This window comes from Megascapheus bottae, chromosome 11 (genome assembly GCF_031878675.1).
Source record: "Megascapheus bottae isolate mThoBot1 chromosome 11, mThoBot2.hap1, whole genome shotgun sequence".
Classification (NCBI taxonomy): domain Eukaryota; kingdom Metazoa; phylum Chordata; class Mammalia; order Rodentia; family Geomyidae; genus Megascapheus; species Megascapheus bottae.
The window spans coordinates 46054220-46082024 of NC_143519.1; the positions used below are offsets into that span (position 1 = coordinate 46054220).

Below are 27805 nucleotides of genomic sequence, written 5' to 3' on the forward strand. Positions count from 1 at the left end.
TGGTAGAGCGCTGGCCTTGAGAAAGCTCAAGGACAGTATCCAGGGCCTGAGTTCAAGCCCCAGGACTGGCAAAAAAAAAAAAATCTAAGCAAGAATATGAAGCTCTGAGTTCAAGCTCTAGTCCTGGGAATATTTGTTACTAAGTGACAGACAAGTACTAAGAACTACATTTTTTTTCCCCAAAATGTCTTTTCTTTAAGCTTTAGCAACATATAACCTAGGGTCTATTTTGAGCCTAATATAATGCCTAAGATGTTAATAAAAATGTAGGTAACTGAATTGGTAAATTGGTCATAAGAACAGACTTTGGACAGAACCTGCCTAAATATTCCAGACATATGTGTTTATTCATTGATAGCAGGGCCTCTTTCTCAAATTATGTCAATAGACTTATTAACTGTTGAATCTGAGAAGACTGCTAATAGTGCTTATATTACACATAAATGAGTGCATTCACTCTTATTAGTATAATAAATAAGGAAAGATGCTCTGCTCTTAACTGATTGTGCCATTATCTTACAATGCTTTCTTTCCTGTTTGCAAATTCCATTTGCTGAAAGTTTCAGTTTTATGCCCAAAGACTGATTTATTATTTTCTCTGCAGCAGGAGGAGGAAAGCAATAGGTACCTGGTACCCAGTAAAAGGCCTGACACAGAGTTATCAGGGGAATTCCTCAATGTGACAGTTAGATAAGAGTTTATTGCTGGTACAACCAGGTCACAAGTCTAAGAAGGCTTGACGGATGTGGCTGGCTCAGTCCCCATGGTCCTGCTCAGTTCCCATCTGGGCTTTTTCTGCCCAGGGGTGGGGCTGCTTCTCCTGGCGCCCTGCAGGACCTCCAGGCTCCAGGAATTTGTTTGGAGTGTTAGAGACATCGCCTGCAGAGACGGCAATCACCAGTTTCCATTCTGTTCTGTCTTGTGATTCAAAGTAGATTCTGCTCCACTTTTTTTTTTTTAAGGGAGCACATTAATACTGGAGACCCACAGAAACAGAATCAAGCGAGGAAACACAACGGTGTCATCTAAGAGTCTGTAAGTAAGCAGCTCATCTGACCACCATGATAGGGCTGGGCTTGGTGTGGAGCCTCCAGGCATGGATGTCTGATTGCACAGGGCTGACAGTGAGCTTGTGGGAGCTCACACAGCTGCAAAAGCTCTCAAAGCGCGTTTTGAGGCTTTCAGCAATGACCTTGGGCTGGGAGTTACTCTCTCTAACATGCACACCCTCACACCGTCATCTCTACCCCAGGAGTACCAAGGTCGTTGTGGGTGGCATTTACTCTCAGCTGCAGGAAGAAGACTTGGAAAACAAGAAGATTTCTTTCCCTATCTGGATCTTTACATAAAATGAGCAGAATTGAACCCAGAGCTTGATTGTGAATGTCTGTAGAAATGACCTGGGATGGGCCTCTCTCCCATGAATTTTCTCAGATTCCAGAGTTAGAATACTTAGCAAAAGTTACCGCCATCTCTCTATGGGGCAAGGTTGCTGAAAATATAATTCATTTTGCCTTTCTCTTCTGGCACTGGATTTTTAGGCAATGGATGTTCACTTTCTTGCAAGGATATAGCTCTGTAGCAGGAGCTTTCTTGGTATAAGTCCACTGTCTTTGCAAATGTGACTTTCTAGGAGAACAATTCACATGACTTATCTAGTATTCTAAGTACAATTAATTCATGTATCAAATGTTTAATGCATATTAAATATTTAATGCAATATTAATTTATAAATATTTTTGTGTGTAGATGATAGTCCTGGGCCTTGAACTGGACACTGTCCCCAAGCTTTTGTGCTTGCAGCTAGTGCTCTACCACTTTGAACCACAGTTCAATGTCTGGTTTTGAGTACTTAGTTGTAGATAAGACTCATGATCATAGACTTTCCTACTCCTGTGCAGGTTGACTTTGAACCATGAACTTCAGATCTCAGACTTCTGAATAGCTGGGATTATAGGCATGAGCGACAGGCACCAGCTTAATTCATATATATTCTTTTAATGTGTGTGTTCCAGTGCTGGAGCTTGAATTCCAGTTTTCTTATGGGAGGGTTCTTTGTTTTTCTGTTTGTTTTTTGTTTTTGCTGGTTCTTGGGAAATTTGAACTTTCCTGCCTTTGAGCTATAATCCTCATAGCTCAGCCTCCTGAGTAGCTAAGATTGCAGGTGTGAACCATTGGTGAACAGTTAACATCTATCTATCTATCTATCTATCTATCTATCTATCTATCTATCTAATTATTTATTTACATTCTTTGTCCTTTATATCTACCACTCTGAGGACCAGGATTTAGGTTGTGCCCTATAATTCATGTTAGCAAGTCCCTAAGCTCTCTATATCTGAACCACCATGTCTATAATTGAATTGTAGTAACAGTTATCTGGTAATATTGGTAGAAGGGTTAATGTACAATACTTTTTAGCATAGAAGGTAACCACTGAAAGTGGTGCTGTGAATTAAAGTGGTAGGGCACTAGCCTTGAAATGAAGAGTTCAGGGACAGCAGCCAGGCCCAGGGTTCAAGCCCCATGACCAACCAAAAAAAAAAAAAAGACAAAGAAGAAGGAGAAGAAGAAGAAGGAGAAGGAGAAGGAGAAGGAGAAGGAGAAGAAGCAGAAGCAGAAGCAAGAGAAGGAGAGGAAGAGGAAGAGGAGGAGGAGGAGGAGGAGGAGGAGGAGGAGGAGGAGGAGGAGGAGGAGGAGGAGAAAAGAAAAAGAAGCTAAGCAGTGATGCATTGATTCTATTACTACACATGATAAATAGGACTTTTCTTGGGTAAATAGCAAGGACCAATGAGTAGGATACGTTTCTCCCATTTCTTCACCAAATACAATGCTTTTCTTCTGCTCTAGGTAAGGCCAGGGTCTTACCAAGTGTATACAGCTAGTAAGTGAAACCCAAGGTGACCCACAGTAGGGTTTTTTTATTGTGTTATTTTATTTTGTCAATACTGGGATATGAACCCAGAGCTTCATATACTTGCTAGACAGATGCTCTACCTACTGAACCACATCCCCAACCCATTTTGCTATAATTATTTTTCAGATAAGCCCTCATATTCATGCCTATGTGGGCTGAACAATGATCTTTCAGTTTATGCTTCCTTCATAATTGGGAGACCAAGCATGCTCCATGCTGAGCTCTTTATTTAATTGGCAGGCATAGGGTCTTGTGAACTTTTTTCCTAAGGTTGGCTTCAAATTCCTGTCCTCCTGATCTCCATATCCCAACATCACTAGGCTTACAAGCAGAAGCCACTGAACCAGGCCACAATTCAGAAGCCTGGCAGGTGAAACTGCCAGGAGAAGCAGCACAGAGCACTGAGCCAATGCCACCTTCCTCTGCCTATTTCCAGCAGCAGGAGCACAGAGTTGTGTTTTCTGATTCTTATAGGATGACAGCCCCTCCAGAGGCTGGAATCCATCTCTTCTTCCTTCTGATTTTCAGGTGCCTGCAATCTCCATGCCGCCTCTCCTACAGGTTATCTTCTTCCTCCTTCCATGCTTGGCTGGAGCAAGAACCAGTCACCTCCTTGAAGTCCTGCGATTGCTGAAGACCGAGTTTGCACTTCACCTCTACCATAGCATGGCAACAGGGAGAAATGGAACAAATTTTGTCATCTCACCTGCTGGCCTGGCCCTCCCACTGGAGATCCTGCAGTTTGGAGCCCAGGGGAATACAGTCAGGCAGCTGACAGGTGCTCTGGGCTACACTGTACATGGTAAGAGGCCAGTGGTTCCTGTCTACCCTTCTCATCCTTACACTACAGCTGGCTGCCCACCTAGCTCTGGTAACCTAGCACATGGGAGCTCAGCTACCAGCAGTGCACACAGACAGGACACCCACCAAGTAGAAATGTAACATACTGTCACAATAGTTACCCTTGATTCTTAAGGCTTTAAGCTCACATTACATGGCAATATTTGTTTCATTTCACAACTCTTGGTAGTGTTTACTGGATGCCAGGTAATATAGAAAAAGGCCTTGCAAGGATTAATTGGTTGTTCCCAAAACTTAAGACTGATGATTTAATCTGGTGCCAGTGGCTCATACCTATAGTCCTAGCTGTACAGGAGGGTGAAATCTGGGAATCACAGTTTAAAATGAGCCCAAGCAGGAAAGTCTGTGCGATGCTTATTTCCAGTTCACCACCACCACCACTAAAAGAACAAAACAACCACAAAAACGTTTCATGATTTGTTCCTACTCTAGAGCGAGCAAATAGGGCCAGAGAATGAAAGCAGCTTGCTGAAGGTCACACAGCCAGTAAGGGGCAGAGTTGGAATCAAGTCCAGACTGCTGACACCAAAGCTCATGTTATTTGAGTGACTTCTGGCCAGTGTCCAATTCTATATCTTAGAATAGGCCTGCCAGCAGCAGCAAGAGCTTCTTGATGGCAGCTTGGCCTCAGCTGGCCCACATCTAGAGCCAGCTCCATGCCCAAACCCAGTACCCATCTACCCCTGCACAGTGAGGCAGGCCCTTGCCCACATGACTTCTTTTCTTTTTTTTCCCATCTCATAAGAAGATATTAACCAATGAAAACAGAATGGGAGTAGTCATTGTATCAATTAATATTTTCAGAAAGCACAGAACTAATTCCAATACCACCTTGCCAGAGCCTCCTTTAGGATAGATACTTAAGTTGCCAAATAGAGGTTAGCACTCAACAAGCCAAGCCGCAAGGCTCCAGCTGAGCACCCATTCCTTTCCATCTATACTTCAGCTCTTGCCAAAACAATTCTCATAATCCTCTCTGGGAACAAATGAAGTCAAAGATAAGGTAATAAATTTAATTTTTCTCAGCAAGTATATCCCAACAGTGATCAAAATAACAGAGTTATTTTCCACCCACATCACATTCAGGGCAACACAAAACTCCTGCTGCATGGGCTGCTGTTGGCCAGGGATTTGGCATCCAGACACATTAGGAAAAATGCACTCAGACATCTCAGTCTCATAGGAGCCATGCCTACAGAAACACTCTCCAGCCCAGTGCTCTAAGTGTGTTTATGAGTTAGTCAGTACAGGAGAGAGAACGATTGATTCTACTACAGAATAGAAGGCTTCCCAGAAGAAATGACACCTGAGCTGAGGTGTGAAGAAACAACAAGAACATGAGAGAGAGGGTCATCATTTCAACCTCCGAACAGTCTGATGGATGTCAGGACTGGGGGGGAAATTAAGAAATGCCCATGCCACTACCCCCGCAGAATAGGGAAACCAATTCTGGCTTGTCACAGAGTCATGGTATCTGGTTATCCAGCCATGATAATGATCAGAGTTCCACAGAGCCTGTGAGAGAAATGCCAAATGTCAAGAATGAGTGGTAAATCATGCTCTGTGCAGTACTAATCCCTCATAATTTTCTTTTCTTTTTTTTTTTTTTTTTTTTGCCAGTCCTGGGCTTGAGCTCAGGGCCTGAGCACTGTCCTTGGACTTTCTCAAGGCTAGAGCTCTACCACTTGAGCCTCAGCACCACTTCCAGCTTTTTTCTATGTATGTGGTACCGAGGAATCGAACCCGGGTCTTCATGCATGCGAGGCAAGCACTTTAACCACTAGGCCAAACTCCCGGCCCCTCCCTCATAATTTTCTTAATCATAAACTACTTTATTAACTTATGCAGGCAATCATTATTATTCATCCTTCATTATTATTCATACTCATTATTATAAACAGGACTGTGCCATTTTCAGAGTTCTAGGCATTGGGATAATTGTATGCTTTGTTTGCTTCAGACTAGCTCAGAGAAGCATGTTTGCTCTGCTTGAACTCCCCTCCAGTGCCTGCAACCAGCCCTGACCCCAGCCTTTCTTTGCAAAGGTGATACAAATCAGTCATACTGACGTAAAACAAGCAGAAAATTACATCCAAGGTCTTAGGCTCTATGTCCACTTAGCTAACAGGAAGAGCCATCCAAGCTTGCAGTGTGACACATCAGTATTGTCTCCTTGCTGTGGATCCAGGCACTATGTCACAACCAGCTTTGCCAGGGTCCCCATGACACAATGTGAGACTCAGAACAGACACAGAGAAACACCCCTTTCTGTCTAAGCCACAAGGAACACACCATTCCTAAGGCCCCCACTTCTAGGGATTGTCAATGTCCTTACAGATAAATTAACGAAGAACACTCACACGTTCTATTAAGCACAAGAATAGTTCTAGGAATAGTCATCAGAAACAAAAGCAGTCTGGCCTGTCTCATAGAAACATATCCAATCACTAGGCCTCTCTTAAGATTCCCACTTTACAAACAAGAAGTGAACAATTGGCAAAACTCACAGCACCAGAAGGCTGAGGTGGGATTCAGATTCCAGATTGTCTGACCCCAAATCCAGCCTCACTCCAAGCCCTGGAGCAGTTGCTTTAGTGTATGAGCACTGTGCCATCTCTCATGTTCACCACAGGCAGATTCAGTATCCCCTGTATCACTCAGCCTAAGCTGCTGGAGAGCATTCTCCACGTGGTCCTCTTGTAGCTCTCTGGAAATGAAGTGTAAGCCTAAAAAAAGATGTTTCCTTCAATTTGAGAACTTACTATACACTATCCTTACAAAGTCAAGAGCACCAGGCTCCGAATCATGGCTGAGATTTTCCACTAGATTTCATGGAAAAGAAGACAATGTTCACAACTCTCTCAAAAAGACTAGTTTACAAGCAGGACTCCGGTAATTCTTGTGGTAATTTCCTGAGAGGTCTACTGCCACCTCCTGCAGGGTGTCAAATGCCAGCTGAATGACAACCGCGTGGGCATGTTACCAGGAGTCAGACAAGTACATGGTGCAGGAAGAGTGGCCCCCTTCCTGTGCCAGACTTGGAGAAGAGGTGTGGAGAGGAGAAACTGTGTCCGCAGGCAACCTGCACACCACAGGTGTCACTTCTAGGATACCCACTTGGCTAGTCAGGCGTGGGAAGCTTGCAGGACCCAAATGTGCCCAGATTTGCCTGTGGGCAGAAGGCCTCATTCCAGCCACAGGATGCCTAGGGGAGGTCAGAAGCTGCAGCTAATAATAGTAGCATGAAAATGAAATCTACTACGGACAAAACAGAGCAGGAACCATCATTTCCTATGTAAACAGAAAATCCGAAGTCCAACTGCCATCCAAGAAGGTGGAAGCAGATCACTTTCCACAATGCTTATTTCTTCAATGTTCTCACGGCAACGTGTGCTGTGCGTAGTCCACAGGGAGATGGGTGTGGGAGAGTTCTTACCCTACCCTTGTACTTCTCCAAGGGATAGCACAATCCTCACCAAGACTGTCCAAATGCCATTGAGGGCACTGAGGTCATGGAGTGCATGCATGGCGATGGATCTGAGGCTCTAATGCACTGACTGACAGAGCAACATCTTAGCCACTGCCTGCCACTCACCATGAGTCATGGCTTGGCTTGTAATTCTCTTGAATTGGTTAAGTATTTGAATCCCATCACCTGGGCACTAAGCCTGCTGTTTTCCTAAAGGCAAAATCTACTCCAGCACTTGTCAGTGTTCCTGAATCAGGAAAGCAGTAAAAAAGCAAAAAAAAACAATACAACTTCAGTCACCTAAAGGCTGTTAGTAGATTTAGTAGGTTGTATTCCAGCTGAGTTTCTTTCTGATCTAGTATGGTTTCCTCCAACCATTTTTTGTTTGTTCAAACTCAGGATGTTGTATTGCTAGGTAGGTGATTTCCCATTTGAACTACACCTCCAGCCCTTTTAGTTTTGTGTTATTTTTCAGATAGGGTCTCAAGTTTTTGCCCAGGCAGGTCTTAGACCATGCTCCTCCTCTCTGTCTCTGTGTCTACACCTGCATGGACAGGTATGCACCACCATTTTTGGCTCATTATTTGAGAAGAGAGTCTCAATTTTGTTTCTAGACTGATCTTGAACTGTGATTCTCCCATCTCTGCCTTGAGTAGCTAAAGCAGGAAGCTCTGTGCCTGACCCTAACTTCTAATCTGCGAAGGCAGGCCAATTCCTAAGTGGACTAGTTATGCCATTTCCAAGTCAACTCATATATGAGAATACACCTCATAGGGCACTATTGCTGGGTCCTGCTTCCGCACACTGTGTAGACAATCCTTCCCCCTCATTCACCATGTTGACTGACCCTGTTTTGTTTTCTTTTTCCCAGACCCGAGAGTGAGAGATTGCCTGCATGCAGCTTATACCACACTACGCAACTCCAGCACTGCAATGGAGCTGGCCTGCACCCTTTTTGTGCAAGAAGGAACACCACTCTCCCCTTGCTTTGTGGAACAGGTCTCCTGGTGGGCAAACAGTAGCCTTCAGCCAGCAGACCTCAGAGAGCCCAACCGCCCCACCATCCAGGCCAATGAAGGGCTGCTCAGACAGACAACAGGTAAAAGAAAATCGCTCCGTAGAAGCTAAATTCAGAGTATTACAAAATAGAGTGTTACTCATCTCATGTCAGAAGTCATAGTGAGGAGCGCTCAGGATCCCCTCGATTGCAGCACAAGTTTGTCCTTGTGGGAGACCTGCCTGGAGTGGCAGCTCTGTGAAGCAATCAAAGCTGACCTGTGCCCCTCCGCCCCTCTTTCTCCCCCTCTCCAAAAATACAATGGGCACATATACACACTTACACTCAAGGTTGCGTGCTGTTGTTGATATGCTTGCAACATTCCGTCGATGATAGCTTTGCCCCTCCTATTAATGACCAGGGGAGACTTGGCTGAGCCTCCAGCTGTAAAGAATAACAGGAAAGAGTCAGTGAGAATTTGTTCAAGCATTTAGAACAAAACCTAACACAGAACATTGTTGGCCAAACAAAAACCTGGGGCAAAAGCTGACCCAGTACAGTGGTCTGCCTGTGCCTTTCTGGTAATGGATGGATGTTTAACCACAGACCTCCTAAAACCATGCCCTGCAGATGTCTATCTGAGCAAAGGATGAGGCTGAGCAGGGGACAGTGGTAGTCTAGAGGGGGCAGTGTGACATCTTCCTGTCCTAGCACCTGGCCCTCCTCAGGCCTGCCTGGGGAGAAAACACGTAATAGTTCCTGGTCCCAGACAGTACCAAGATAGCCAGATCTGTTCAAAACAAAAACAAACAAAACAACAACAACAAAAAACCCACAAAGTCTCCAGCAACAGGTATCTGTAGAGACACAATTGGATGTCATGTTAGGTAGATGTTAACAAGTGTGCTGCCACTCAGCTCCAGAGATGCCCTGCTGCACCCAGGGTGGAGGGCAGGCGTCGGCAACCCAGGCTGACTTCTGAATTCTCCATTTCCATTTCCACGCCCAACCCTGAGAAAGCCAATGGAGAGCAGCTAGCTGAGACTTGCATCCATGATAGTACAAAGGCTGAAAATTAGATTTTTTTTTAAAGTAAATTGAGCTGGGAGCCAGTGGCTCATGCCTATAATCCTAGCTACTCAGGAAGCTGATATTTGAGGATCACAGTTGGAAGATAGCCCAGACAGGAAAGTCTATGGGACTTTTATCTCCAATTAAATACACACACACACACACACACACACACACACACACACACACACACACACACAGAGTAAATTGAAGAAAGTATCACAAGGGAGAGGAAAACAGAGAGGAGAGAGGAGGCATGGGAGAGGAGGGGAGACCACATGAGTAAAGATTCTGGTGTCAGCATTAAGTTCTCACCCCTTGTTGTATGCGTGTCACATAGATGCTCATGGTCACAACGTGCCAACCCTAGCTCTCTGGCTTGCAGGTGAGAAGCCAGGAGGCCCACCGCGGGAGCTGGTCAGCGCCTTGTCTGCTCAGCTTGCACTTGTGACCACCATGACCTTCCAGAGCACCTGGCGGAGGAGATTCTCCTCTGTGGACTCACAGCCTCTGCCTTTCACCTGTGCCCATGGCCTTGTCCTTCAAGTTCCCATGATGCACCAAATGGCTGAGGTCAACTACGGTGAGCCCTCTGCACCTATGCTGTCAGAAGCGAGAGGAGACATGGGCATGTGGCTAGAGAGAGGAGGTCACGTCTCTGCTGTGAAGGATCAGATGGAGACCTGTTTTCAATGGCTGGCCCTCTGGGACATGGGTGGTGCTAGAGGAAAGCCCAGGATCCTAGGGCAGTGAGAAATTCTTAAGAGAGGGGTTTTTGAAGGGCTTGCACCTACAGGGCAGTAAGGATGACGATGTGGACACAGATGTTTGACTTTTCTCTCTGCACTTATAAGGAAGTTAATGGGAAAGCAAAACCATCTGGACCAAGCCACCTCCTCTGGTGTACAATCAGATGTGGGTGCAAGTGAGGGCAAAGATGGAATCCAGAAGGTTCTCCAAAGCCCCTCAGGCCGAAGGATCATGACGGCCCCTCATCCTGGTCAGAGTAGGGGTAGAGATTAGAGGTGCCCAATGCTAGCAAGGGCCTAGGCACCCTATGCACAGTGGATTCCAACAGTTCCTGCACTGCAGGAGAGCAGCCCCCCCACTTCTTCAAGTGGAGCTCACAGTCTTACTTAAACACTAATGAGACTTCACTAGGCTTGGTGACCTTGGTATTCAGAGAGCTCTGCTATTCTACTAGTCCTTTTCCATTCTGTGCAGGTTACCCAGTGTGTGCTCAGTAAACATATTCATTTGTTTATTCAAACAATAATTACTCATGGAGGTCAATTGAACTGAAAGAGGAGACCTGAAAGAAGTACACTGGGAAATCAAATGTGCAAGCATGGTTTAGGATACTTCCTTTTTTTTTTGCCAGTCCTGATCCTTGAACTTAGGGCCTGGACACTGTCCTTGAGCTTTCTCAAGGCTAGATAGAGCTCTACCACTTGAGCCACAGCACCATTTCTGGCTTATTTCTATGTATGTGTTACTGAGGAATCGAACCCAGGTCTTCATACATGCTAGGCCAGCACTCTACCAGTAGGCTAAACTCCCAGCCGGTTTAGGATACTTCTTGCTCTCATTTTACTGCTGCTGTTTTGACCACTTTGGCTGGTTTGATGGGCAGCTTCAGGATCACAGGCAGATCCCTTTTGACTTTTGTCCTTCCCAGGACATCTCCAGTAAGCATAGACTCGGTGACACACACAATAAGAAGTGTATCCTTTCTTCTCCTGAGACTAAGTATTTGCCTTCATGGTCCACCAGCTCTGCTTTTCCCCAGCATACACCAGGGGCTTCTTCTTGTCATCCTCTCAGGAAAAGGGAATCAGTTTGTAATCTTCCCAGCAGCTTCTCTGACTTTCTGAATTGTCTGCATAACTCTCTGACCCTTTCCTATCCATGGATCTAGCCATTGCCAGATTTGTCACAAGGAAATTTGGCTGAAGCTCCCTGTCACTAGCTATCTGTGTCTGCCATCACCTGCTACCTCACATCCTTCTAAAATTATGCTCTGCCTGGTGGCCTGGATTTGTTCTCAGCCCCCAAGCTCCCAGCTGTTACCCAAGACCTGTTTGCTTAGGTCATAAATTACACATTGGGTCAGTCTCTAAGTCAGATCCAGCTGGTGTCTCCTTGGGTCTATCAGAAAAATCTCACATGACATCTGGATTTTTGGAAAAATAAGGAAACTTGGCACAAAGAGAAGCTACATATTATTCTTTAAGGCAGGATATGTAGTACCTGCACCATTACAGCCCTGTACTTGGCCACTGTAGGCCTATGACTTGGTCCTGTTAGATGTCTTAGAGATTCTGGGTTTTAGGCTCAGGAAGGGGACCATGCCAGCCAACAGTCTTAGGCCTCCAACTGATTCTCAAGGGTGACTGTTTCCAATCCTGTAAACCTACCTCCTCCTGGGGTCTGGCACTGTTTAGTTGCCCCCAGGTCTTGGTACACTGCTAATTTTTGCTGCCCTGAATCTCCAGGTGTGTTCCAGGATGCTGTGGGACATGAGGTGGGAGTACTGGAGCTGCCTTACCTGGGAAGCATGGCCAGTTTGTTCCTGGTCCTGCCTAGGGACAAAGATGTAGTCCTGGGCCACATTGAACCACATCTCACAGCTGGAGTCATCCACCTCTGGATAAGCAGGTTGAAAAGATCCAGGATGGATGTGTTCCTTCCCAGGTGAGTGGCTACCTCCTTCTCACAACCTGCTCACAGCATAGGACTTGGATTTAGAACTAGGGGATTGGAGTACTGGAAGCATGGTCTAGTGCTCACCTAGCATGCACAAAGCCCTGGGTTCAGTTCCTGGGTACCACATACACAGAAAAAGCCAGAAGTGGTGCTGTGGTTCAAGTGGTAGAGTTTTAACCTTGAGAATACCCAAGGACAGTGCCCAGGCCTTGAGTTCAAGCCCCAGGACTGGCAAACAAAGAGCTAGGGGATTTGACTCTAGGTTTTGTCCCTATTCCCAGTGCTGGCTTGTCCAACATACCTGAGTGCTTTGGCCAAGGAAATGTTGTTCTAGAGTAAGTCCACTTCCAGAGTCACTGCTGCTGAGCTAATGGCACAAACTGAAATGACCTGCTTCCTTGCTCTCCCCAGTTGAGATCCTCAGCCTTCACTGGAATCCCAGAGCCCTAGGTTCTGCTTTTCCATCGCAAGCAGAAGAGGGAGGAAGCTCTTTGCTTGGAGAAAAGTATCCGAATCTTATATCATTGAGAGTATATAAACCCAAAAGCAAGATGACTTATGTATTTGAACAAATATGGATACAACTCTAATTAGAAGGCAAATTCAGGGTAAAAATTTGAGGTTTGGGGTTAAAGGTTCTCATTTACTCCAAGTCATGAGGACTTCTCCTTTAAGAAAATCTGATCGGGGGCTGGGAGTTTGGCCTAGTGGTAGAGTGCTTGCCTAGCATGCACAAAGACCCGGGTTCGATTCCTTGGTACCCCACATACGTAGCAAAAAGCTGGAAGTGGTGCTGAGGCTCAAGTGGTAGAGCTCTAGCCTTGAGAAAGACCAAGGACAATGCTCAAACCCTGAGCTCAAGCCCAGGACTGGCAAAAAAAAAAAGAAAATCTGATCGACACAAACACATTTCCAAAAGTTAAATGATGGTGTTAGATTTGCTTACCCAAAGCAAGACATTCACAAAACTTATTACCTTGCAAAGAGAGTCTTCCTAATATATTTTTTTAAATGAAGAGCATCTTTGGGACATGGGATCAGATTGAGTTTACAATCAATTTGTAGGTCAGCATTAAGGGAGGAACATCATCCAAGGGCTCATTTTCAGGAGATGAATTCCTCCTGCTCCTGTCCACCCACAGCCTTGCTCTTACTCCACAGCCAGGGTTGTCAGGGGCAAAGGCAAAGACCTGGCAATGCTCCCTCAAGCAGTTAAAAATAAGTCCATGTGCTGGAACAAAAACATACAGAGAGAGATCCAGTGAGTTAGGGCTAAAGTTTAATGTGGGATCAGACATAACCCAGGGCAGAGGTGAACTTTACTCTAAGATAAAGTCTATCTCTCGAAATCAAATATTTGGACTTCAAACCAAATCTTCAACGCTGGATATGTCAACAGAATCTCTCCGGCATGCAGTTGAAGAAACTAATCTCGTTATATTTGAAAGCAGAGCAGTGAAGGGTGGAAAAGGAACTCTTCACTGTCAAACACAGAGAGAAAAGGCACCCCATTGCATTAATTTGCCACATCGTTTTAGATTTAGGAAACAGATGTCTGGCTCAAGCTGGGGCAAGTGATGTGAGCAATAATCCTCAGAGAAATTTCCGGCCCTGTCAAGAATACTCTGTTTTCTGATTATGCATTTAAAGGTCTCATGTCTGTAATCCCAGAATTTGGAAGGCTAAGCAAGGAAGATCACCAGTTCCAAGCCCATTAGCAAGCCCAGTTTTAGCCAGGTTCAGACACATTGGCTTAGTCTGATCATCGCAGTTTCCTGGAAGGCAGAGAGAGAGAAAGATAGGAATAATAATAGTTCAAAGCCTGCACGAACAAATGTTAACAAGACCTCAACTGACACAAATAAGCCAGGGTAGCACACATGCCAGGGGTCCAGATACATAGGAGACCAAAGATAGAACTGCTGAAGTTTGAGGCCAGCCATGGCAAAATCATGAAACTCTATAAAAAAATAAATAATTGGGCTCACACTAGCAATCCTAGCTACTCAGAAAGCTGAGATCTGAGAATCAAGGTTCAAAGCCAGCCCAGGCGCAAAAGGACCTGAGACTCCTATCTCCAATTAACCTCCAGAAAATGGAAAGTGGGGCTTGGCTCAAGGGAAGGGCAGTAGCCTTGAGCTGAAGAGCTCAGGGACAGTGTCCAGGCTGAGTTCAAGCCAGATGACCCACAAAAATAAATAAATAAATAAAAAAGAAAAGAAAAACCTGTGTATGATTCAGGTAGTAGAATGTCCAAGTAACAAGCAGTAGGCTCTGAGTTCAAGAGCTGTATTCATCCCTTGCAAGAGTGTTCTCCTCAGAACTCCCCTTCAATCAGGCCTCATCCCTTAAATAGTCCACCACTTAAACACCACCAGTCACACTAGGGACCATGTTTCTCCCACGTTAATCTCTGGAGGATACAAAATAGATCCAAACCACAGCATCTATGTATCTGCTTAAATAGTCACCAGGTTTTAGGCATCCAAAATGAGTTCTGTCCTTCCTTGGAAAAACTGATGTTTATAATCTGTTGCCTAGGATTTTCTTTCTTTCTTCTTTTTTTTTTTTTTTAACATCACGAGATTTATTTTCACATACTTAAAATTCAACATCTCTTCAAGAATTCTGGAAGTGGAAAATGTTTACTTTAGGAACACTCAACTATGTGTTGGTTCAACATTAAACCATAAAAGAATTCATGGAGCGTACTTAACATGTGGCTCTTAGAATCTGCTTTGTAAATTCAGTTTTCACAGAACACAAGTGGTATAAAAAATAGTACTTGGTTATGAAGATTGTGTACAGAAATTTGCCTAGGATTTTCTAAGGACATTTTACTGCTTTTAAAAACTGAGATATGGACCGGGAGTTTGGCCTAGTGGTAGAGGGCTTGCCTAGCATGCATGAAGACCCGGATTCGAGTCCTTGGTACCACATACATAGAAAAATACCAGAAGTGGTGCTGTAGCTCAAGTGATAGAGCTCTAGCCTTGAGAAAGACCAAGAACAGTGCTCAGGCCCTGAGTTCAAGGCCCAGGACTGGCAAAAAAAAACCCTGAGATATTATTTACATAACATCAAATTGATCATTTAACAAGAACATTTCACAAGTTAGTGTACTGACTAAATTGTGCAGCCATCCCTATATAGTTCCACAACATTTTTATCACCTCAAAAAGAAACCTCCAAAACTGTCACTTTCATTCCTGGTAGACCCAGGTAACCACTCATCTTCTCTATCTCTGATGGATTCGTCTTTTATGGAAATTTCATGTAAATCAAATCATACAATATGTATGTGCCATTTGTGTTCAGTTTCAGTCATCTAGCATGACAATTTTGAAGGTTTATCATGAGCACACACGTACATGTACAGTTCTACTTCTGGCTCTTTGGTTGTTAATTGGAGATAGTTTCAGGCAATTTCCTGTCTAGGCTGGCTTTGAACCTCAAACCTCGTATCTCAGCCTCCCTAGTAGCTAGGATTATAGGTGTGAGCCACATTGGCTCTTTTTTTTCTTTTTCTTTTCTTTTTTTTTTTTTTTTTTTGCCAGTCCTGGGCTTGAGCTCAAGGCCTGAGCACTGTCCTTGGACTTTCTCAAGGCTAGAGCTCTACCATTTGAGCCTCAGCACCACTTCTGGCTTTTTTCTATGTATGTGGTACCGAGGAATCGAACCCGGGTCTTCATGCATGCTAGGCAAGCACTTTAACCACTAGGCCAAACTCCTGGCCCCTGGCTCTTTTTTTTCATATATTTTTTATTGTAATTAATAGAAGGGTTACATGATATTTGCCAGATAGATGGTGCATTAATTCCCATACATTGATACCCTTCACATTGGCTCTTAAGGTTTATCTTAATTTAACACAAGCCAGCATTTCATCTCTTTAATAGATGGATACTGCATGGACGCACTCTATTTTAACCATTTTGAACTATTTATAAATAATAAGAACCCATACCCCCCTTTTTAGTTATATCCACTTTTAGCTATTACATTCATATTTTTGTCTATCTTTTTGTATCTACATATCTATATCTATCTATGTATCTATCTAGCGTATGCCTATTTGCACACATGTGTGCGCTGGCCCCATGGTTTAAACATAGGGTCTAGACGCTGTCCTTAAGCTTTCTGGTCAAGGCTAATGCTCTACTATTTAAGCCATACTCCATTTTTGGCTTTTTGTTGGCTAATTGGAGATGAGACTCATAGGCTTCCGTGCCTGGGGTGGTTTCAAAACATCACCCTCAGATCTCAGTCTCCTAAGTAGCAGCGATTACAGACATGGCCACCAGCACCTATTTTAAGTTTTCTTGCATACATCTTAGAAAAGAATTACTGGGTTATGTGGTAACTCTAAATGTACATTTTGAGGGACTTCCAGGATGTTTACCAAGTGACTATACTATTCATTATTCCCATAATCTACATGTGTGGGTTCCATATCCTTCATGTCTTTATCAACACTTATTTCTGTCCATTTTTTGATCATGGCTATCCTAGTTGGTGGGAAATGATACTTCATCGTGGCATTTTTCATCTCATTTGAATTTTAAGTGGCTAACAAAGTAAGATATCTTTCCATGCATCTATAATTTGCATCTTTTCTGAGGAATACTTATTCCAGCATTTCTCCATTTTTAAGTTGGTTGCCTTTAAATCATAGAATTGTGACAGTTTAAAAAGTTATTTCATTTACTAGTCTCTCCTGTCCAGATATATGATTGTAAATATAGTCTCCCATTCTGTGGGTTGCCCTTTTTGTCCTTTGAAGTTGATTTTGATGAAGTCAAATTCATCTTTCTCCTGTTTCTTATGTTTTTGATGTTATATCTAAGAATTCATTGGTTAACTAAGGTCACAAAAATTTATGTCCACTTTTTTTTTCTAGGCATTTTATACTTTTCCTTTTCCTTTTTAGGTCTTTGTTCATTACTAATTTTTTTTTTTTTTTGCCAGTCTTGGGCTTGGGCTCAGGGCCTGAGCACTGTCCTTGGACTTTCTCAAGGCTACAGCTCTACCACTTGAGCCTCAGCACCACTTCCAGCTTTTTTTCTATGTATGTGGTACTGAGGAATTGAAACCGGGTCTTCGTGCATGCTAGGCAAGCACTCTACCACTAGGCCAAACTCCCGGCCCCCATTACTAACTAATTCTTATATGGATGAAACTTTAACAACATTTTGTCTAGGGATGTCAACTTCTCCCACAGTAGAAAATTAACAGGAGAAGAAGTATTTACTGCTGTCTTTAGTGTGTTAAAATGGTACTATTTACTTTTACTGCCCCAAATAATCACCATAGTTGGTTTCAAACAGCCTTTCTCACTATCATTGAGAACACAACAATAAAATCACAATAATAAAACCACAATGGTTTTATTTGGGCACTATTAATTTTCACAACACTGCAACAAAAACCCCACAACTCCACTATTATATTCACTTTAAATAAGGAAATGGAGGCAAAGACAGGTAAAGGACCTTGCACTGGAGATAAAGGAACTAATTCACTCTCTACTGTGAAGAAATTAAGCCAAAACTCAAATCCCAGCCACTAGATCCCCAAGGTCTTTATCATTGTTTCAGCATTCAGTTTTCAAAAAGGATGTTTTAGGTATGTGGCAGAAGTAGTACTGTGCCAGTCTAGCAAGTTCAACCTCAAGACATTAACAAAAAGGAAAGAAAGAAAGAAAGAAAGAAAGAAAGAAAGAAAGAAAGAAAGAAAGAAAGAAAAAAAGAAAGAAAGAAAGAAAGAAATCAGCACCCCATTTGAAGAATGTTTTTTTAAGGGCTTTGCTCTTGGGACATACTGTGAAGTTCACAAGTTGATACTTACTGCTAGGCAAACTAAGGTTCATTCCTTTTCTCCTTGTGGTAGAGGCATTCCCTACACAAAGCAAACAGGAGGATGTGGCTAACCCATAGAAACAGCTATATAATCCTCTCTCTCTGACTTTGGGCTTGATCTCAGGCCTGGGGACTGTCCCTGATCTTCTTTCACTCAAGGCTAGTGATCTACCATTTGAGCCACAGCTCCACTTCTGACCTTTTTTTTGGCAATTTATTGAAGATGAGTCTCACAGACCTTTCCTGCCATCGTTGGGTTTGAATTGCAATCCTTAGATCTCAGCCTCCTGATTAGCTAGGATTACAGATGACAGCCACCAGTGTCTGGCTACAATCCACTTAGCTGTCAATTCACCAACAAATTATTCTCTGTACCTACTGTGTTGGAGATGTTGCCCAAATTGAGAGATAGCAAAGCACCGATGATCCAACTCTGGGCTCCACACATACACACCTGGATTTGGAGGCCTAGATCACATGCTCTCGAGGATATCCTGGGCAGGTTTCTTAAGCTCTTTAAGTCTCAAGTTTCTGATCTAGCCTGAAGATAAGTAAGAACATTGTTATATGAAGATGAAATGAGAATCCATATACATCTCCTAAAATAGTGCCAAGAGGAAAATGTCAGTGCTAAATACCACTAAGAAATAATCACATATTGGAATAGCCTCTCATCCAGTCATTAACAATACATAAAGAATGATTGAAGGAAGCAAAATGTTCTCTACATCATAAAAACAAATGTTAATACAGCTTTAAGAATTACAGTCCCAAATCCAAAACTAAACCTGTGGTGGGAAAGAAGCATGAGATTCTATCAAAACAAAACAAAACACAACCCAGCTCTAGAAGAAAGGTCTGGTGTGGCTCAAGTGGTATAGTATTTGCTAGCAAGCTCAAGGCCCACCATAACTCCAGTACCACCAAAACCAAACCACCACAGGTCACAGGACAACTGAGAGAAGAGGAAGAGAACGTAACAACTGAGGAATGTGGAATCACTAACTAAAAGGTAATCTAAAGAAAGGGAGGGTGTGGAATAAACAGGGAGCAAAGAAAGGTTCTGAGGTGGGAAAGATGCCTTGAAGGGTCACAGAATAGGTGAGAAGAACAAGGAAAAACAGCCTTGATGTGGAATTTGGTGGGCCCTAACTTCCAAGTTGGAACTTCACATTTTATCCAGGGTATATTTTGTATATATTTTGAGTGGGAGTTCTAAATGAAAATTGGTTTGTTTTTATTTTTTAGATTTAGGATCCAAAGTCAGTTCAACTTAAAAAGCATTTTAATTTCTTGGGGAGTCACTGATGTTTTTGATCCATTCAAAGCTAACTTGAAAGGAATTTCAGGTAATAACTTTTCTCCCAAATTCTTTGGTGTATTATGTTGTATTGACTTGTGGGGGCGGGTGTTCATTGTTTGTTTCCATGGTCTTTGGTAATCCACAGCCAGAGTCAAACATTATGTAAAAAAGTTATGTTTTATGTAAGAATATATTGCTTCTGTTAAGAGTCAAACTTGAGTTAGATTTGAGGGAAGCGGGCTATGCCTTGAGAGAGTAGAGCCAGTTTTGGAGATCACCTTGAATTCTGTGGCCACAGAACACAATGAGGTCTCCCCACTCTGTTCAGAGTTAACCAGAGCTCTACAAGAGACTGGTGTAGTAAAAGAACCTTTCTTCTGCCCTCTACTGTCACACCAGTCTCATGGTCTCCCTGCTTTTACCTTCTCCTTATCTCCTCTAGGATCTTCCTATCTTCTTATATAGCTAACACTGAACTTTTCCCATCTATCCCATTTCTTTTCCTCAAACCACCCAGCTCTTGCAACCTTGTCTAAAACATTCTCCTTCCCAATCATGCTCCATGTCTTTGTCCATATAGTTGACATGTTGCTACCATCTGATAGGAACTGTATATCCTTGTGATTTGAGTGCATATAAAACATAAGAAGGGCTGGGCACTGGTGGCTCATGCCTGTAATCCTAGCTGTTCAGGAGGCTGAGATCTGAGATTGTTGTTCGAAGCCACACTGGGCAGGAAGCTCTTTGAGACTCATATCTTCAACAAACTACTCAAAAAGCCAGAAGTGTTCTGTGGCACAAGTGGTAGAAAACTTGCTTTGAGCAAAAGAAGCCAAAGGACAGCACTCAGGCCAGACTTCAAGCCCTAGGAATGGGGAGGGGAGGGAACATAAGAAGGAAGTGGGATGAAATTCCAAAATCACCTTGGGAGACTAGTGGTCAAACTTTCCTCAACTCAAAGGCCCAAGTTGTTTTGTACTTTGGATGGGAAATTATCTGTATAGTGGTGACACTGGATTGAAGGCTTTCTTTTTGACTTTGACATTCCCCTTACTTGATGAACTTAAGAAATCATTGCTTTGAGTATTAAACTGTCGAACACTGCAAAGTTTTTGAAAGCTTTGTTCAGAATTTTCCATCTTAAACAACCACAGAAAATACTGCATGTTTGAGCTTGAAAAGTTCTAGATTGGGATTTAGGTAAGCCCGTACAGACTGACATTGCATAAAAGGCAGGAGAAAATGCTAGTAATATAAGTTCATCATCTTAGGGTTGGAGAAGTGGTTTATCAGCTATCCATTCTCAGGATTACAAAACATAAAAAAGAAAAAAAAAAGCTCATCGTCTCTTTATTCATTGCCTACACCTGCAAAGAGATAAGTAATGCAATAATAGTGAAGTTAACCAAAGCAATGCTTGGTTAAATTGAATACCTAATAAATAATAATAAATACTGACCCTGAACTTTTCCTTAATGACACAGATATAATCTGACACTGAAGTTAAGGGAAGAATACAATAGTAGAAGGATCAAAGAGCAAGAAAAGAGAAATATGTAAAGAATTAGAGTGCATGCTATCCAGTAATGTATAAAATGCAACCAACAGTTTAAGACTCTAGGGCTTAGCCATGAGATCCTTTGGGCTGATGGCAGTTCTGTTGGGTTGTTTTTTGATTAGCCAAGTTCAAAAGTTTAGGGTTTTAGGTTTAATCTCCAGCATCAGTGGAAATTTTATATGCACATATTCAGCTATAGACTATTTGTTGTTCTTTTATAATTCTCAAAGTATTCTCCTTTTGTCCTGGAAGAACATCCTAAAAATGTCATTAATCATGTCTTTTTTTTTTTTTTTTGCCAGTCCTGGGCTTGAGCTCAGGGCCAGAGCACTGTCCTTGGATTTTCCTCAAGGCTAGAACTCCACCACTTGAGCCTCAGCACCACTTCTGGCTTTTTCTAAGTATGTGATACCAAGGAATTGAACCCGGGTCTTTGTACGTGCTAGGCAAGCACTCTACCACTAGGCCAAACTCCTGGCCCACTTTTTTTTTTTTTTTAGCCAGTCCTGGGGCTTGAACTCAAGGCCTAGGAACTGTCCTTGAGCTTTCTCAAGGCTAGCACTTTACCACTTGAGCCACAGCACCACTTCCAGCTTTTTCTGTGTATGTGGTACTGAGGAATCGAATCCAGGGCTTGATGCTCTAGCATGCTAGCTAAGCACTCTACCTCAAGACCATAATCCCAGCCCTCATATCACTTTTTAATAATAGATATAAAGTGACTCAACAGCATAGCATCCTCAATTTTTACCAAAGAAAAATGTTCAGAAAATGCTGTCCTTTCTTCCTTCAATTAACAAGAGGTTAAGTTATGTATGATTGATGAAAGTCTCCCAACCACAGCAAACATTTGATCTTTTCACTGTGTTACAGAGCCCAGAATCATTCAGTCCTCCATCTTAAAGCTATTTGTTTCTGCTTTCTAGGTATCAAACCCTTTCTGTCTGGTTTAACTCACTCAATATTATTTGAAGACTCAGCTGAGCCTACTGTATAGTTCTCCCCTATTTCCTGATGTTGGAAGCTTTTACAAGTAATTTGTCTTCATTCCCATTTCTTTTAGGATCAGTGGATACATACCTGTAGTTCAGGAAATATTCCTTGTGCACAATCTTTGCCCAGTAGGAACTATTAGCTCTCTCTGTTTCTATAATTTAAGTGAGCATACCATGCAGAGTACATAGGCTAATGAAGCCACCCTGGCCACAGTAAGCAATAAGAGGCTAGGAAGAATTGAGAAAATAACTAATCACAGCCTAGATTCAGAGCCATCTAAGATTCTTCCTAAAACTTTCTGTATGCCTGCTGGGCTAGGTGCTATGTGACATACATACACATGTAGGCAAGCAGTGGTATGAAATGGCTAAAATATCACCTCTGCACCTTAAATGCAATATATTAGTAAAAAAGCTGGGCGTGGTGGCTCACACCTGTAATCCTAGCTACCCAGGAGGCTTAGATCTGAGGATCAAGGTTCAAAGCCAGCCCAAGAATAAAAGGACCTGAGACTCTTATCTCCAATTGAACTCTTAAAAAATGGGAAGTGGGGCCGGGAGTTTGGCCTAGTGGTTAAAGTGCTTGCCTACCATGCATGAAGACCCGGGTTCGATTCCTTGGTGCCACATATAGCAAAAAGCCGGAAGTGGTGCTGAGGCTCAAGTGGTAGAGCTCTAGCCTTGAGAAAGTCCAAGGACAGTGCTCAGGCCCTGAGCTCAAGCCCAGGACTGGCAAATAAATAAATAAATAAATAAATAAATAAATAAATAAATAAATAAATAAATAAATAAATAAATAAATAAATAAATGGGAAGTGGGGCTCGGCTCAAGGGTAGGGTGGTAACCTTGAGCAGAAAAACAGGGGGGACAGTGCCCAGGCTGAGTGCAAGCCCCATGACCCAAGAATATATATATGTATGTATGTCTATATATACATATATATACATATGTTCATTAAAAAGTTTATGGTGGGCCACTTTCCTCTTTATATTCCCCAGAATGCTAATATGGGAAACAGGGAATAGTGTGCTTCAATTTATAGCCAAACACTACAAATTAAAATCCCCCTAATCCTTTTCACTATGAACTTTAGCAAATTCTTAACTCTGAAGTCCCCTACTAAACAGAAAAGCTCTAAACTTACTAATCTACATCTCTCAGGCTTAATTAATCATACTTTTCTATAGAATATTACTTATGAATTATCTTGAGAGCAAATTTTAGGTGGATAGGACCTTCAGTGGCACTAAGTGGATGCCAACGCTTCAAAGAGAGAAACACTGGAGAACCTCTTTTCAATAGCTAGGTAACAAAAGGACACAAATTATGATCTGTAATACAAGACAAAGGAAAATGCAGAAATCATACCTAACACCCAAATTCACCGTTTTATCACAAATTAGTTATCTGAAATACCCAGAGCTAAAATTTAAAGTAGCTCAAGTCTGTCTTATCAAAGACCTACCTACTAATTGTTCCCATTTCTCATACTGTGCCAGGGTGCCCAGACTAAACGACATGCACATACCACTGTGGTTCACAGTGCAGCTGCTTATTACATCAATCTAGTTGGGCACTGGTAGACTCATGCCTGTATTGCTAGCTACTCAGGAGTCTGAGTTCCCAGGCCAGCCAGGAACCAAAGTCCAGGAGACTCTTATCTCCAATTAACCACTAGAAAGTCAGAAATGATGCAGTGGCTCACAGCTCTGGAGCACTACCCTTGAGGAAAAGAGCTCAGGGACAGCACCCAGGACCAGAATAAAGAAAAACAAACAAGAAAACCACATCCAGACACCAAACAAGATAGTAGTGAAATCCCAGACGAACATCCAACTCTTCTTTTTTCCATAAAACTTTCAATTTTGGCATGACATTAATTTTTTTCCTCAAATACCCTGAAGGGGGGGGGGGAACCCTGCCAAATGAATTAATTTTTCACTGGTACTGTTGATTTTTTCCTTCCACTGGTCCTTGCTTATCCTATACCCAATACCTAAAGTGATCATCCTTTCCAGAGAAGACAGCCAATTCACAAGATTCAGTTATACCTTAATTTTGAGATGGAATGCTGCATTTCTGTATTCTGGGCTGGTTGTTTTCATGTCATTCCTGGGCCATCTCCTTTTGTATGTAACTAACACAAACCAATTTAAAGATAGAACAATAATCCCTGGTTTTACACACACACACACACCTTACTATTCATGCAACAGATTTCTTTCTGCTGGCAAAAGTACATCTTTGTGAAATGAGTTAGTGTCTGATTGAAAAGGGCACTGGGCCCAAAAACCTGAATAACACTAATATGATGACTTAACCTACTCTGAATGAAAAGGTTGGGCTGCAACAATCTCATAGGTCTCCTCTAGTTCTAAAGATGCTGGCCCTCATTCTTCATTGTATTACTTGTTTAAAAATGGCTAAATCATAAAAATTTGTCTCTTAAGTTACTATAGTTCTATTTACTAAGCTCTGGCTATATTTGAAACTACTACTGCACAGAACAATTACAGTTTATAACCTCTCATTTTAGTTGCAGATTCTAGCCCAAAAGGCAAGTTAATTGCAAAACTGTTTCAACAGGATACATAGAAAGCAGTCATGCAACATTAGGTTTTTTTAATATACCACATTTTGCCTCTTAAGCCCCATGGCACAACCCTATCATTTTGTCATTTAAAAGTGGCTCATGGAAAACACTTGATACTTATTGAAATTGATTCTTAGGCCTTTTAACATCGGATGATCCTATGACTCGTTTTAGAAATATGAGCTCAAGGAAATATATTAATTAAAAGTGTTTTAAGGAATTACTAAAAACATGGGTTCACAGTGCCTCAATATTAAACTTAGGGGCAGATTAAATTTAGAGATTTTGAAATAAAACATATAACACAAGAATAGTCAAACAATTGCTCCTTACATAGTGAGCAGCAACAGATATTTTAAATTTGTTTTTAAAAGCACTAAATGCATGAAAGAAATCAATTCACATTCTTATCATTTCCTGGGGGTTAGGCCAAGATGGCTTTTATGTTTCTGAAGCAATTCACAAAGCCAAAATGGAAGTTTCAGAGGAAGGCACAAAGGCAGCTGCAGCAACAGGTATGTTGAGAAAGGAGTAAAATCCGTTCATGCTCGAGTTCTACTTGTTTTTTTCCAGTTCAATCTTCACAATGGTGTGCTTTCTATCCCAATAGGATACATTTTAAAAATAACTGCAAAATCTTTTTCTCAAATGATGAGGAGATGCTCATTTAAAAAGGAAGAACATTCTGAAAATTACCTTCAATAAGGAATTTATTCCATGGTGTGTTTTGATAAGACACATGCATGGCTAAATAGCATCTCTCTTTAATTTCCCCATCTACATCCCCATTGTAACGCTAAGCAGAGATGTCATTAAGATGCTTAAAAAAAAAAATCAAAGAATAGAACTTTGTATTATCTTAAAATGCATAGAAAATGCAATGGGATTTTCCATTATCTTTCCTGCAGCTCTGTTGTTACTGAAAAGGTCTCGGATTCCTGTTTTTAAAGCGGATCATCCATTCATCTTTTTTCTGAGGGAACCTAACACAGGTATCACAGCATTTTTGGAGAGCATTAATATTTATCAGCATGCTTCTAGCAAAAGCTTATGTATCCACTATTGTCTAAAACAAGCTTCTGCTTCTGTTTCTATGGCATTTCAGAAGCATCCCAGTCACTTGTATTATGCCCCGAGAAAGACGTTACTTCATAAGCATAAAGGAAAATTTATTATCTCTCATAGTTTTTGTATTCTTTCTCTTACCTCATTTGCAATTAATGCAGATGTAGATTTTTAAACATTTCAGTATGTTTCTGCTAAGGAAATAAAAAGAAATCCTGCAACACTTCCCCCCCACCCCCCGCCTGCAATTGTTGCCTTGTTTCTTTGGGTCACCAGGGTATACTAGTTAGGTCCCCTAGTGATTCTCTGTGACTCTGGTATTCTAGTGAACACATCTGCCATTTCTATACTGGTCTCCTATCTCTGTGAAAATGAAGTATTTGCCCTAGTATTACTAGACAAGCTTATCTCAATTCAAAGATTATATGTGGTACAAGCAAAGCTGCACTGGGCACATCAAAAAGACAAGCAGCTGTTCTTTAAGTTATGGCAATAGTGAGCAAAATCTTTTAAATTATTTCTCTTAATGCTCCTCTTGCCCTTTGACAAAGACCAGCCTAGAAAGAGATTCTCAGTAAAGAAATTGTTGGTAAATCTGAACAGTATATAAAAAGTAAAAAGGTGAAACAAGACTAATAAAATCAAGCAAAGGTGGATCTACTTTAACTAAACATCAGGCATTACTTTTATTTGTGGAGAAAAAAATGTCCAAAGTGAAAATTATGCATAGTTTTACAAATTATTAAGGAAATACTGTCAACATCATTCTATCTGAGAATCATTTGCATACTGATAACTTGTGCTAGAAACCAGAGAACACATTTTTGTGACAAAAAGGATGAAGGCAACCATTCACTTGAAAATAATCGATTTAGAAATTACTTGGGGGATGGGGAAACCTACTAACAGAACGTACCCAACTTAGTATTTCACCATGAGCATCCCAACCCCACTGTGATTATGGAAATGTCACGTATCATTTTAAATAGGCAGCGGAGAGATTTCTTAGAAGACAGTTTTAAAAAAAAAATGTTAAGATGAGAGAGGAAAAAAAGGTTCTGCTCCTTTAAGAAACCAAAAGAGGACTGAACTTGAAAAAAGGATCATTGCCAAAAAGCTGAGATCCAATAAATGTGGATGAAAGTTAAAGGAAAAAGATGCTACTCTGAGAACTAAACATTAAGTTGTTTAATTAGAACATATCACTATTTCAATGACATATGTTTCTACTGCCTTAGTGATCAGAATGAATATATACGGTTAATCCAAACTCAGATCCATAATCTACCACAAGTGTAGGTACAGTCCTTATGAACTTACTTAACACTCTTCTTGGGAGACAAATGCCCCATACTATCCAAGGCAGCTATTCTTTTGGTGACTGTTACTGAAGAGAACGGGTATGTGTCAGCCTTCATTACTGAAAACGGACAAATTGCTAAGAGCAACTAAGGCATCAATCAATGGACAAATGCAATACCTTGGGAAACATTATGAAAAACTATCTAAAGGCCTCAAGACTAATCTTTCAGAGAATATCATTTGTTCAGACTAAAGTCACTTAATGATCATAATGGCCTGAGACAAGTTAATCTTCCACCCTACCCAGGTATATTTTGCTGACAATTCTAGAGCAATTATTTCACTAATTCAACATGCCCACACAAGTTTTTTTTTTTAAATGCAAACAGCCTGAGAGATAGCATATTAAGCTTTAGTGCCGATACATTTCAAAACTATGAGTAGGAATTAGGATGAATGTATAAAGAATATCATGGCAGAGATATGAAGAACAAAAAGAGGAGACAGATCAGATTGCTATTTTCAATTTTTTCAAGTATATTCTTTTTAGTACAACTTTTTAGTACATTCTGAAAAATGTACTAAAGATCAAGAGTCTAAAGGATTACCATCATCTGATGAACCTTGTTATATTTTTTTGAACCTTGTTATATGAAAATAAATTTTTTATAAGGAAAGCTGACAACTATTAGAAAAGATTCAATCTTATTCCTAGATTAAATATAAACAATAACTTCTAGTGCCTCTGATTAATTTCAGAATCTAAAAGCATAGTTTTAGACCAGACAGTACACTCTGGGTTTGTGACTCATTTGGAATTTGGTAGTTACTTCAGTAATTCCATCTATCAAATTATATCATCCTTTACTTGAAAATATTTTATAGAGATAAAAAAAAGGGTCTGAAGAATAGCATATGAAAATACTCTATACTAAATGTTCTCCTTTTCCTTGACAGGGTTTATCTTCAGTATTGGGCGTGTTTCAAATCCCCTTGACTAAAGAAAGATGTTGAGAATATTCCTCACTTTCATGTATGCTTTCCTTCATAAAATGTTATGAATTTGTTTGCAACAGGCTTGAAATTTTAAAATGTTTCTGAATCAGTAC

The 27805-nt window shown here is 41.5% G+C and overlaps 1 protein-coding gene and 1 long non-coding RNA gene across 2 annotated transcripts in view; one reads left to right on the plus strand and one right to left on the minus strand.

Annotated features, from left to right (window-relative positions):
- LOC150057009 (uncharacterized) overlaps window positions 1-8682 on the minus strand; it is a 71896-nt gene extending 63214 nt beyond the window's left edge. The window contains exon 1 of the long non-coding RNA XR_016537118.1: window positions 8588-8682. This is a non-coding gene — a long non-coding RNA (uncharacterized LOC150057009). The remainder of the gene's footprint in view (window positions 1-8587) is intronic.
- Window positions 849-27805, plus strand: Serpine3 (serpin family E member 3). The gene is made up of 9 exons (XM_090342195.1): window positions 849-1035; window positions 3446-3719; window positions 8119-8346; window positions 9701-9898; window positions 11811-12009; window positions 19128-19228; window positions 24758-24844; window positions 25238-25321; window positions 27654-27805. The coding sequence occupies exons 2-9, from the start codon at window positions 3461-3463 to the stop codon at window positions 27695-27697; spliced, it is 1200 nt and encodes a 399-aa protein (XP_090198321.1). The 5' UTR covers window positions 849-1035; window positions 3446-3460; the 3' UTR covers window positions 27698-27805.